The 12,073-nt window shown below is 42.9% G+C and overlaps 1 protein-coding gene across 2 annotated transcripts in view; it reads left to right on the top strand.

Moving 5' to 3' along the window:
• Window positions 1–1,365: 1,365 nt before the first annotated feature.
• Window positions 1,366–12,073, top strand: part of ANKRD28 (ankyrin repeat domain 28) — a 118,741-nt gene continuing 108,033 nt past the window's right edge. Inside the window, exon 1 of one of the 2 annotated variants that reach the window (XM_069007225.1) lies at window positions 1,366–1,442. In XM_069007225.1, coding sequence (XP_068863326.1) covers window positions 1,416–1,442 — 27 coding nt within the window. In that variant the 5' untranslated portion in view covers window positions 1,366–1,415. The remainder of the gene's footprint in view (window positions 1,443–12,073) is intronic. The other variant, XM_069007224.1, reaches the window with a different exon arrangement.

The raw sequence follows: 12,073 nt of genomic DNA, 5'->3' as shown, positions 1-12,073 counted from the left end.
CAGCTAGCACCTATCGAAAACCCTTCTGTTCTCATGTTGCCAATCTCCAAAAGAACATGTCCATGTGCCAGGCTCCTACTGGAATCAATAACAAGCACATGAGCGGGGGAAAAACCACACAAACGAGTGTTCACACAGAATACTCTCTAGCTTTATTATTTATTAATTTTTCTTAGGTTAATACCGAAGTCTAAGTAGATTTAACTGTAAGTGGAGCATTAAGAAGTCACAGTCTGTTTTGAAGCGACAAGAAAATCAAGAAACTTGAAACATTCATATCAGCATTGTCTGTAGCAGTATGCAATTCCAGAAAGCCTCAGTCTCTTCAGTCTGCTATTTTTTTGAGGGAAACATCAATATTCAGGAGAAAATAACTCTTCCCAATCATAGTTACCATGCTGGGCCGGCTGGCTGCAGCATTATTTTATGGAAGAGCAGCACAGTCTAATTTCAGTGTTAAGAACGCCGCTTCTCGTTCCTTTCACAAGACGTTTTTCAAGTCCCAGCTGTCCTACCTATCCTAAAATGTTAATTTGTGCTTGATGTACAGCATACAATAAGCCTGTAAATCATGTGTCAAAATACAGTATCACAGCTTTGCAGGTGACATCTCCGCTGGTCCTCTGCCAAAAAAGGTGAACACTGAATATATTGCAAAACCACCTTTCTCTTTTTCGAATTAACCATCTTCTGTATTCTATTTGTACATGTCTGCTCCGTCTGGTATTTTGTCAGAGCGTCTCTCTGTGTGTTTATCTGGCCTATTGACACTACCCAGGACGATGCCCCTCCAGCTCTCCTTCCTTCCTTCCCGGACCCTTCCACTGGACCAGGAGCTCAGAGTTGCCTTTCGTGCCGGAGGAGTCCCGCCTCGGGCCAAGCCGCCTATGCCGGTAACCGCCCATCCCGGGGCTTTCCGCCGAGACCTGGCCTGCGGAAAGCAGGGCGATTCCTCAGGGCCGTGCCCGGCTCCCGAGCCGGTCCCGCCACCCCCACGTGCCCATCCCACCTTATCTCCCCGTGCCGGGCCCGCCGCGCCCGACCCGCCAATCAGCGCCTCCCTTACTCTGCCCCGCCTCCCGAGGGCCAATCAGCACCGCCCTTACTCTGCCCCGCCTCCAGGAGGCCAATCAGCGAGGCCCTTGGTGGTGCGGGCGGGCGGGTTCATTCAGGAAGCTGCTCGGGCGCGCGAGCGGCGGGGCGGGGCCGGCGGGGCGGGGCGGGGCGCGGGGAGGCCCCGCCCCCAGCGGGGCACGGCGCGCGGCCCCGGCGCGGGGCGGCGGCGGCGGGCGAGGGGGGCGTGGCCGGGGGCGCGGCCGGCGCGCGGGCGGTGGCGGCGGCGGGGGGGCGTGGCCGCGCGGCGCGCGGAGCCGGGAGTCGTTGGCGGCGGGCGGAGGCGGCGGCGCGCGCTCGCCATGGTGTTCCTGAAACTCCGCGAGCAGGTGGGTATTCCCGAGCTTCCCTTCCCTTTCCCTCCCCTCCCGGTGCCGCCGGGCGCGCCCTCCGCCGCCGCCGCGGGGTGCTGTGCGTGCGCGGCTGACAGGCGGCGGGCAGCGGGAGGCAGCATGGCTGCTGCCGCCGCCGGGGTCCGGGCTGGGTGGGAGTCGCCATGTGCGCCCGGTGCCCCCGCTGGGCGGGCGGGGGTCGTCCTCCCTCGCAGGTACCGGGCCGAACAGGTGGCCGCGGCAGCCCGCCCGCCCCTCGCCTTGCCTCGCCGGCGGGTCCGTGCCGAGCCCCCGCCCTGGAGCGGAGGGGAAGCCCAGGACGGGTGATAGGGGTGGGTCTGAGGGCTCCCCCCGGGCCAGCCCTGCCTCGCGCCTGTTTTGGGAAGGGAAGGGTCTCTGGACGGGGGGACCTGGGCCTGAGGGACTGGCCGGTGGGAGGGGATCGACCTGGAGACTGCCGGCGGGAGGCGGCGTGCCCGGGAGAGGGAGATGGAGCTGGAGCTGGCGCCGCTCCCCCGGACCCGGACCCGGCCCTGGCCCTGCGCAGTTTCACGTGCCGGGAGCCGCCTGCTCGTCCCTGCACCTTTCCCTTCCAGGCCTTTAAAATCTTTTGTTCGGTCGCCGTGCCTTTCGCCTCCCGCGGTCTTGACAAACCTTCCCTGAACCCGCGCTCCCCTCCTGAAAGCGAAGGAGGTTCTTCGTGCCTTCAGTGGGTTGTTGCTCTCGTCGCATCACACCCTTCTTTGTCTGCCAGGCTCTTCGGTTTCCATCCCAGCTGGTGAAAAATACTTGTCTTGGCTGCTCTGTCCTTTCCTGATGTCTCCCCTGTCCTACCTATTGTCTCCTGTGCGGTATCAGGATACAAAGGTGGGAGGGTCTGCGCTGCCAGTTTGCCGCCTATGAAAAGATGTTTCTTAGGAATGGTGTTTTCTCGTGTTTTCATGTGCGTGAGGCCAAATTCCGTGTAAAAACTCATACATCCTGCTGTGGGTCTCCTTGTTACTCTTCCGCAAAGATAACCAAGTGTAACACTTGAAGACCTCACCTCCTTCCAAAAAAAAAAAAAAAATAGCCCCGAAGAAAAAAAAGCCTGTAGAAACTTGGGGGTGGTTAGGCAGCTGGTATCCTGTGTCTGTTTGTTATGCTGATCTGTATCAGCTCATCCTTACCTGCGAGTCCTTTCATTAGTTACATACTCATCTGTGTTTTCACACTTAGGTTGCATGGTGCCTTAGGATTTTGTTCTAAGGAACATTTGGCGATATGGGGCTGGGATCTCTTATATCCTGCTATATTGTATGTAAACTTTGTGAAGTCTCATGTTGTTTTAGAAACACATCTATGATTGAGCAAGAATTGTGGATCTGAAATATATTTACTGTCCCTTGAGTTAGGTTTCCTTTCAGGCTTTGTTGCTGTTCTTTTATGGGAGACTTTCCACAGAAATAAGTACTTGTTCATCTCTTCTATTTAACAAGCCCTTCTGTTAAAACCAAGGACTACAACTCTTCTGCAAGTAATCATTGTGAATAGTTAGCAAAAACCCCATAATCAACATGTTAACATGAAAGTACTGAATTTCAGAACTTTTCTTCTGGGAAGGATCCTGCTATTGACAAATGTTGAAGTGAAATACTGGACTTTGTGGGACCATTGGTTTGACAGAGTAATGCATGTGAGGCTTTCAGCTTCTGTCGTAATGCAAGTTTTAATCCAGAAGAAGTACAAGGTGAACTTCTTAGACGCTTCACAGATCTGTAAAGGTGAATTGATACACTGGTAATTGAAGTATTCTTTCTCATAAAGGAAGGGGTGCTAGGACAGGGAAGAGAAGGAGAGAAGGAAGGGGTGCTGGGACAGGGAAGAGAAGGAGAGAAGGAAGGGGTGCTAGGACAGGGAAGAGAAGGAGAGAAGGAAGGGAGTGCTGGTTTTGACCAGTCTTTTGTAGAGGGAGTGACTTTTAGCAGCAGCTGCATTTCTGCTGCTGAAGTGTCAGTTGCTTGACAAATCAGTTATTTCAAACTAAATTCTGTTAAAACTGTTTAAGAATGCCAAAAAGTCAGGAAGAATCATGTTAACATGAAATCCCTCAGCTTTGGTAGTTACAGAGCATTCCTGCAGGTCAGTGTTGCAGTGTGCTGCAAGATGTCTCGACTTGAGGGCAGGATGCTGTGCTGAGACTGGAGCACCACCTGCTCTTTATGAAAACCAGCCCCGTGGTACTGTACGGCAGTAGAGGTGTTTCTCTTCAGTAGTTCATGAAACATGCTTCCTGTTTGCTTGAACCATATGCTTTGCTTCACAGTGGTGTGTTTGGTTAGAATAAAACAAATTGTCTCGTGTGTTTGTAGTCCGAATAGTGACTCTGTTTCTTCAGTGGTGGCTGTGCTTCACAGGGAAATGCAAAGGCTGCTCTGTTGTTTGTACTGTTCAGCTAGTATGAAGAAGGGAAGTGATTTGCTAGTTTCTTTCTGCAACAGTCAGAGTAATAACTTTCTGAAACAAAGATTTTACTAAATAAAGTCTTACTTAAATGTAATTATCAAGATTTTTTTTCCAAATTCAACATAAACCTGTTGATTTTGTTTTTTGATAATGTAGAAGGGCTCTGCATTAAGTGTCAGCATTATGCTGTGGACAGGCAGACTTATGGGATACAAGAAGCTTAGTGTTTTCTTACACTTGCTTAGTTTTTCAAGTTACTGCAAGCCAGTGTAAAAGCAGTGCTGAGGAAGTTACAATGAGGTGAGAAATTCTGCTCTGAGGCTCTTAGTTGAGCTCGGAGGGTGAAATCCCAGTTCCGCTTGCTTGATTTAATTTACTTAGTACCTGATAAACAAAACTTTGATCCTGCAGATGCTTAATGTGTTTGTGAAGCTCAAATATTTGTTTGTCTCCGGAGGCTGATTTGACACGCTTAACCTTCACAATACAGGTTTTCCACACACTGAGAAAAGTAGGCCTTTCCTTGGGTTCAACAACCAGCCAGCCAGTACATTATCTATAAATTTGTGTTACTACTTGAGCTTTATTGCTTTGCCATCCTACCAGGTAGGAATAGATTTCAAAGTTTTGACATAACTGAGGGTGTACACTGCACTTTGAGAAGTGACTTATGTTTGCTTTCAAAATATATTAGGTATCAAAAAAAACTAATAAGCCATGTTTGCAAAAATTGCATTTAAAGCTAAATTGAATTGTATTGGGCAAAGCTGATACCTGTAATGCTCAATAGCAAACTTTAACTCAGTCATCCAAGTGTCGATTTAGAAGCTGTAGATTGTTCTCGTTGCTCTTGGGTTTTTGTGCAGTTGTTGCTTAATAAAAAGGAAGCAAATTTGCACATTCTGAAGTTTAAACTATTCAAGGTAGAGATGAAAAATATTGTAAATGTACCTCATGATTGAGGTATTTGCTCTTAAATTTGTTTGCCTTTGTATTATCTTCATATATTGATGCCTGTATGCCAAGCATCAATATATGAAGATGTTCTTCTAGATGAGATGCTGCTTTAACTACAAAAATGCTAAGTGAGATGAAGCCCATAAAAGTTTGTTTCTTCCTGAAATGCTGTGGTACACTGCTGTAAGAAACTGCACTGAAACTCCAATTTAGGTCAAGGGTCGCTAATCACAAAATTTTATCACAAAATCTTTTTTTGTTTGTTTGTGTTTTTGGTTGTTTGAGGTTTTTTTGTGGTTTTTTTTTGTTTGTTTGTTTTGTTTTGTTTTTTGTTTGTTTTGGGGTTTTTTTGTGGGGAGTGTGTGGAAGGGAAGGTATGGGGTGGGAAAAAAAGAAGAAGTAACTTAGCTTGTGGATATCCGTAGTGGTATGCCTTGGTCTTCTGTGTCAAAGCCCTCTCACCTCTGCATAGCTAACTGTGAAAGGCTGAGGGTCTTCGGGGGTGTTTTTGTTATGCAGTCATAGTTTCTAGGTACATTAACTGTTTCCCAGAACAGATAAATTCTTGCTTTAAGGGGTTGTGAATTAGTCTCTCTTACACCTAAGCAGTAATTGACAGCTTAGTTTTTCTTAGTGTGTAGGTGAAATTTGGATTGCCCAATAGCCCAGGGATTCATTCCTTTTCTGTTACAAGCCTTACCTGCATATGTGCCTACAGGTGATCTTTTAGGCTCACATAAGCCTACATCTCAGTTTTGTTGAAAGGTATGTAACTGATCAAAACTGGCTGATTTTTTTTTTCTTTAGTTTTGCAGCTATATAACTATTTCTGGCAAAACTCACAGGATGCAATGTCATTGTATTTGGTAAAGCTTTATTTTTTTCTTTCAGTGCATCATAGTTTTAATTATGTGTTTCCCATTTTCTCTGAATCTTAAATGTGCAATAGGAAGATATCTTAGGGCTAATAATGATGGGCATTTGAAGGGGTTTTGTATGGGATTTTTCTGTATGACTGCTAGACTGTGCTTGAAGCAGTGCATTTATTTCCAGAAGTCAGATATGAGTAGTGAGGATCTGAGGAGGAATAACTGCATGAGGATATTAGAGTGACCGGTTATCTTTAAAGTCCTTGAACAGTGAGAGCACTGACTTCTTTATTGCCCATTTATATCTTTCTCTTAGCTAAGATGGATCTTGTTCAATTGGCAGTTAAACAAATGTTTGCAGTGTCATAGTGAACGCTCTGAATGCCTCTATGGTTGCTATTTTCATTACTGCCAGCGTTAGACTTCATTCTTTTAGAATTCATGCCAAGAATAAATGTCCCAACTAGCTCCTTGTTACACTTAGAGGAGGAATGGTCTCCTGTGGTGATGAAAAGGAGCTGCTGCTGTTCAGTGAGGGAGGGATATGGTGGGAATGGAATTATGTGGTATTGCTCTACAAATTCTGTTCAGATGTAGACTAATGAGATGTGTGTTTTATTTTTTACTTTTTTGGTAGAAGTTACTTTAAAGTTACTCTTCTTTTAAAAAACGCAATAATTTCTTTCATGAGTCTTGTAATAGTTAAGAACCAACTCTTTGTGCTCTGTTGTCCATCATATGTTCTTCCTAAAATTTGCATCTAATATTTTTAAACTGCATACAAGATAATTAAATTAAGAAATTGTAATTTTTACCAAGACACCTGAAGTCATACTGTTAGTTCTCTTGTTCCCAGGCTAAGAACTTACATGTGCTGAGAAGATAAGTTTCTTTAGCTGGTGGACAACTTGGAGTAACTTGAACTCTGTTTATCTTGTTATATGCAGTAATTACCAGCCCTTCCATTAGAATGTGTTGAGAGAACCTGGTTCTACCACGTGTTCGTTTGGGGGGATCAGATTGCCCGATGATAACTTGGGAACTTTTAACTTGTGAACAAGCAGTTCTCTTCAGTCAAGAAAATAAACTTTTTAAAAGAAGAAGGAAAAAAAAGGTGGGGGAGAAACAAAGCAAGCCTTGATTCTGCAGTCGGATCCTTAAGGCAGATCCTGTTAACTCAGCAGCCTTCTGTGAGGATATAAAGGTCTATTCATGTAGATAGCATCGAAGGTTTCTGACCATTATTTGGAGGCAAATATCAGGGGAAAAGTGAGGCAAATGTGCACATCTCTATGAAGAAGTGACTTCCTTAGCACCCACAAAAAAAGATGATTCCTGTAGGAAACTAGTAACTGTTGAGACTGAACTAGCAGTTAGCTATCTGACATGGATTGTTACTTTCCCAGATTCCTATGGTTGTTCCATTCACTGAAATGGGTTGTGAAATAAGATTATTGAAATTAAGTATATTTGGTATTATATACTTCATTTCCTCTACCTCCTCTTTTGTCACTAGTTTGTTTCTCAGTTGCTATACCTGATATTTTTCTCTAATCGGATGGGCCATCCCGAGTTCAAACTATTATCTGATGATTTGTTTTCTTGCTCCTGCCAACTTTTTACTTTGTTCTTACCTCTATTCCTTACTCCTATTTCTGGAAAGTGAGTGGGAGACTCGTTGCCTTAGTTACAGTGACTAACTGTTTCAAAGTTATTTATAATGTTTGTGTTTAAATAACCTGTATTGCAATACAAATCACAGAACATTTCACATCAATAAAAAAGTAAACAAAGCAGTGCATCACTAAGTGCTGGGAGCATGCTTACAGTGCTGATTTTTGGGGGTTTTGTTTTCCTTTCATTGTTGGGGGTGGAGGACAAGTTCTAATCTGGCATTTGAAGATTCATCTGAAATAAGGTGTCTTGGTGTTATCCTTTGTGCAAATGAGAAAAGAATTTTAATGTTTCAACTCCAAATTATCAGGGAATGTTATTCTTTCCTTAGTGAAGACATTAGCACTTGCCCAAAGGGGTGGGAGTATACCCGTTTGACTCTGTTAATTCAGTTGTGATTCTGGTGTTGAGGAATTATACAGCACTGACCCATTTCAGCACAAGAAACCAGAGCTAATATAAGAGTGGTGGGACTGAGTCGTTGGGAGAGAAGGGAAGATGAGACTTGTAGCCAGCTGTGTGGGTGCACAGAGATAAAGAGGAAGCACCAGCAGTGATATGCAAATAAAAGAGGGGCAAAATAGTTAGTTCCTAGCATCCTTGTAGATTGAGAAACTACGTGTTAGATGAAGCACCTGAAGACTTCTGTCCTAAAATAATGAGATGCTCTTTACTGTGAATTGAATATAATCTGAGATTTTAATTATCTCCACAGTAATGTATGTATGTGAATAGAGTGAACAGTACTGTGTAAGTAGATTGCTTTTTACATGAATAAATTTTACCTATTTAGGGCAGCCTGAGCACAAATATTTTTCTCAGTAAATTACTGAAATTGTTTATAAATTGGAGAACAGTGAAGCAGAGGTCTGCCTATTCTAACACTTGGGGTCTGGTGAAACAAAAGGAAAAAACGACTTAAGCTTATGTTGTTAAACTTCTGAAATAAATTTACAGGGATAGGGATGAAAGTGTTTACGAGTAATTGTAACTGACTCATATTAGAACTTCCTGAATGTTCAGGTTTTGTGGCTAACTGCCTGTTTGCATGAGTTAAGTCTAATTCTCACTGTGTCTTGAACTGTTGTGAAGTCATCCAAAATGTTTCATGTTTCCATACTCCCAGACAATGAACTTCACTTAATGGCCTTTCTAATTCAAGATGATGAGCATTTGCTTACAAGTCATTCTTGGTCATTTTGCAGCCATGCAATTATACTTAAGGTCCACTCTCACTTTGTGCTGAAGTCTTGTATTTGCTTCCATCTGGTGCAGAGAAGAAAGTATGGATACATCTAGATTTTTTTTTTTACTTTGGAAAGTGAAGATACAACAGTGTCTTAATGAGGGAAGAGAAGGGAGCACAAGCAAGGACAGTCAGCATGACAAAATGAAAATGAAATTACAGTATTTAAAGCATTGAGACCATTGAGCCTTTTTTAGAGCTTACAAAATTTTTAGCAGTCATGAAGAATCCATGTTTTGTTTCAAGATTTTGCTGTTTGTCCTCCTTTTTGATTGTATTTTGATAGCTCCATCTATGCTGGTCCCCTTGATGAAGGAGGAAGTTGAACCTTCTATCAGGAACCTGGTCATCAAGCAGCAGGCAGCATAATAGACCAGGGATCTACCCAGCTCACAGCTGAAGGAACTACTTGTGTTCATAGAGAGCTCACCTGGGGGCAGTAAAAAACATTTTCAGGAAGTTCTGTAGTTATTAATATACTAACATAATCTATAACTAAAAGTAAGTAATTTAAATCCATCACTGCAGACTGAGTTTTGTACAGTGTTAGGGATAATTGGTATTCTCTCATTCCCTGTCCCATCTTCAGGTCATCTGCTTCTTCTGTTGTGAGAGTGGACGCAAGTCCTTTTTTTCACCCCAAGGACTTGATGTGTCTTTCCTGCCTCAGATCTCGTGTAGTGTCTGCTAACATTTCATTCACTCACCACTGTGTCCCCACAAAGTATTGTTGGTAGGTTCAAAAGAAGGACATAAAATCAGGAGAGGAAGAAAAACAAAATGCTAGCATTGTTTTTCTGGCTACATTATTAGTCATTGTTTCGAATTAGTGCAATGTCTCAAGTCATGGTGGAAGGATGCTACAGAAATAGCATGTTAATGGAATTCCCTACCCTTCTCCTCTGTCCCTTTGTAACTGCAGAGTTTTGTTCAGTTCTTGCTGTGTTTGCTAAAACATGAGGATCAATAGAAAGAGGTCTTATGCTTAATACTGTGTTGCTGTGCAGTCTCTGCCAAATCAGAACCCTGTGTTGATACTGCCTGATGGCTTTTATTTCCTTTGCTCCTGTCTCAGTTCCAGGAGCTGTATTTTGTTTTATAGGTCTGCTGTATTTTGCCTTTTTCTTTTTTTTTTTAAACAGTGCTCTTTCATTCTGGGGGATAATTTTCAGTATTAAGGAGTACTTGTAGAAGAACACTTTCTCTTCTTGTTTCTGCCACCTGCAAGGTTGCAAAGGCCATTAGTGACCTGCAACAGTACTGATCCTGTAGTACTGATCCAGCTCATTTATTTCTTCCACTCCTACCCCATGATATTGTTTGCAGTTTCTTTCCATCCACAAGCATATGGACATTTAAAGTTTATTATCCAACACTACGTAGATCTCAGAATGGTAAATCTATTAAAATAGAACCTTTCAAGTAGTGAGTAAGTAACATTTTATGACTTGTCCATAGACATTTCTCTATTCTTTTTACCATAAGTTTAGCAAATTATATTACTGCAAACAGGGATGTAAATAGTCAAGTTAATCTACTCCATAAGAAACAGAGCTCAAGAGAGGAGTTCTTTGAATGTTTTCATAATGAGAGTAAAAAAGAAAGGTGAAGAAGAGAGGATGTATAAAACACCAGGGAGAACCAGGAGGACAAAAATGGTTAGAGTATCACTGCTAATCAGCACCAGTGAACAGCAATACTCTTCTGATGAACTTCGAGTTTCATAGTCAAGGATCATCCAAAAATCAACAGGTATAGCCAGCTACCCTGTGGAGCTGTGTTTGCAATGACTTCAAGATCTTGATTCCTTTTTCTACCTACTGCACCTTTTTACAGCACAGGAAGGGGACTTTCACAGCATCTATAATCTCAAACTAACACTGTGAATAGTATACAGAAGAGGATGCTTCCTGCTGTTTTTCTACACCCAGAGATGTAAAAAATGTTTTTGGATCATGTATATCAAATTTGTTATTTTGAAAGCACAAATATAGCTGCATGCAGCCACATATTTTGTCTCTGAAAGGCATTTGACTCTTCACATCAGGAAATTGCTTCCTTTTTAAATTTTTTTAACTCTCAACATCTAGCAAGCCAGAATTATTTTAAAAATGTGATATTTTTTATAGCTTTCATTTGAACAGATTATTTATGGGGTTTTCATACCTGAAGGGTGATAAAATTTCTGTAATACTCTGCATGTGTTAAAATTGCTTTAGTAATCATTTAAGTATTAAGCTTACTGCATACATAATTCAAGTGCCATGGCACATGAGTCTGTGTCCACAAGTGTTAGAAGAATTTTGCAGAAAAATTGCCATGACTGTTAAAGACTGTTGATTATATCTTTGCATGCTAACCTGAATGATAAGGTCATCTGGAAGGCTCTCTTTTGCTGTTGCAGTTGCTGTACAAAATACCCCACTCATTTAGGATATCACACTGGTTTCCTGTCTCGACATCCCAATGCTTACATGGGGGAGCAGCAAGATATGTTTCCTTCTATAAAGCTCTCTGCTGGAACTTACATAAGCCGAAGAAACAGTATCTGTTTGAACGACAGGAGGAACAGCAATGCCAGCGGTGCTGTGGAGATTGTCAGAGAAGTTCAGCTCCTCTTCCCTGGAAGTTTGCCACACTGGTATTAGCAGTGAACTCTTCTCCATGTTGATTGGAGGTGTTGCAGCCATTTGGGAACTGTCATTCTGGAGTAAGTTCTTTAGAAAATAAGCTATTTGCCTCTGGAATGGCCACAAGCACAAATAAAACTTGTAGGCCTAAAGCTTGATCTGATGGCAGCAGTTGGCCACAGTGAACTGAACCCAAGGACGGGATGAATGTGCCTGCAGAAGAGATCTCAGAAGTGTCTTCTGGAGCTCAGCCTTCCGTGGTGTGGCAGCCCTTATTACCTCTACTGATATACAGGTGTTTTAGATGTGTCCAGAAAAGCCCTGTTGGGTTTTTTTTAACATGTATATAGTCATACATGTATGACTGTAGTACCCACTAGTGCCTCCTTTCTGATGCCTGACACGCCTTGTTTGTGGGAAAAGTAACCTGTAAAAGTGGGATGGATAATTGAAGAAAAGAGGAGGAATTGCTGGAATTACCTCATTTGACCTCAAGGTTTCGTGACCTGCTCTTGTGTGGAGTGCAGTGATATGTAGCCTGCCTGGGAAGTGTTGTGTTGTCATGGGATGCTTGTTCAGAATGCCAGGTTCTTACTTTCACTGTGTGGCATGGCTGCAGAAGTGAGGTGGCAATTCCTTTGGTGTATATTTTCACTGTCTTGATTTTGTCACTAGATAAGAAACAATAAAAATGATCTGTAACAAGCAAGCTTAAATACTGACAGAAACATTAAGATCTGTTTTCCTTGTAATTCTGTTTTTCTTTTGAGAGGTTAGTTAACAGCCAAAACTATGCTAATTATGAGA

The sequence above is a fragment of the Aphelocoma coerulescens genome, chromosome 2 (genome assembly GCF_041296385.1).
Source record: "Aphelocoma coerulescens isolate FSJ_1873_10779 chromosome 2, UR_Acoe_1.0, whole genome shotgun sequence".
NCBI lineage: Eukaryota > Metazoa > Chordata > Aves > Passeriformes > Corvidae > Aphelocoma > Aphelocoma coerulescens.
Note: the sequence above shows the minus strand (reverse complement) of the source record. Positions and strands in the feature narration are given on the sequence as shown.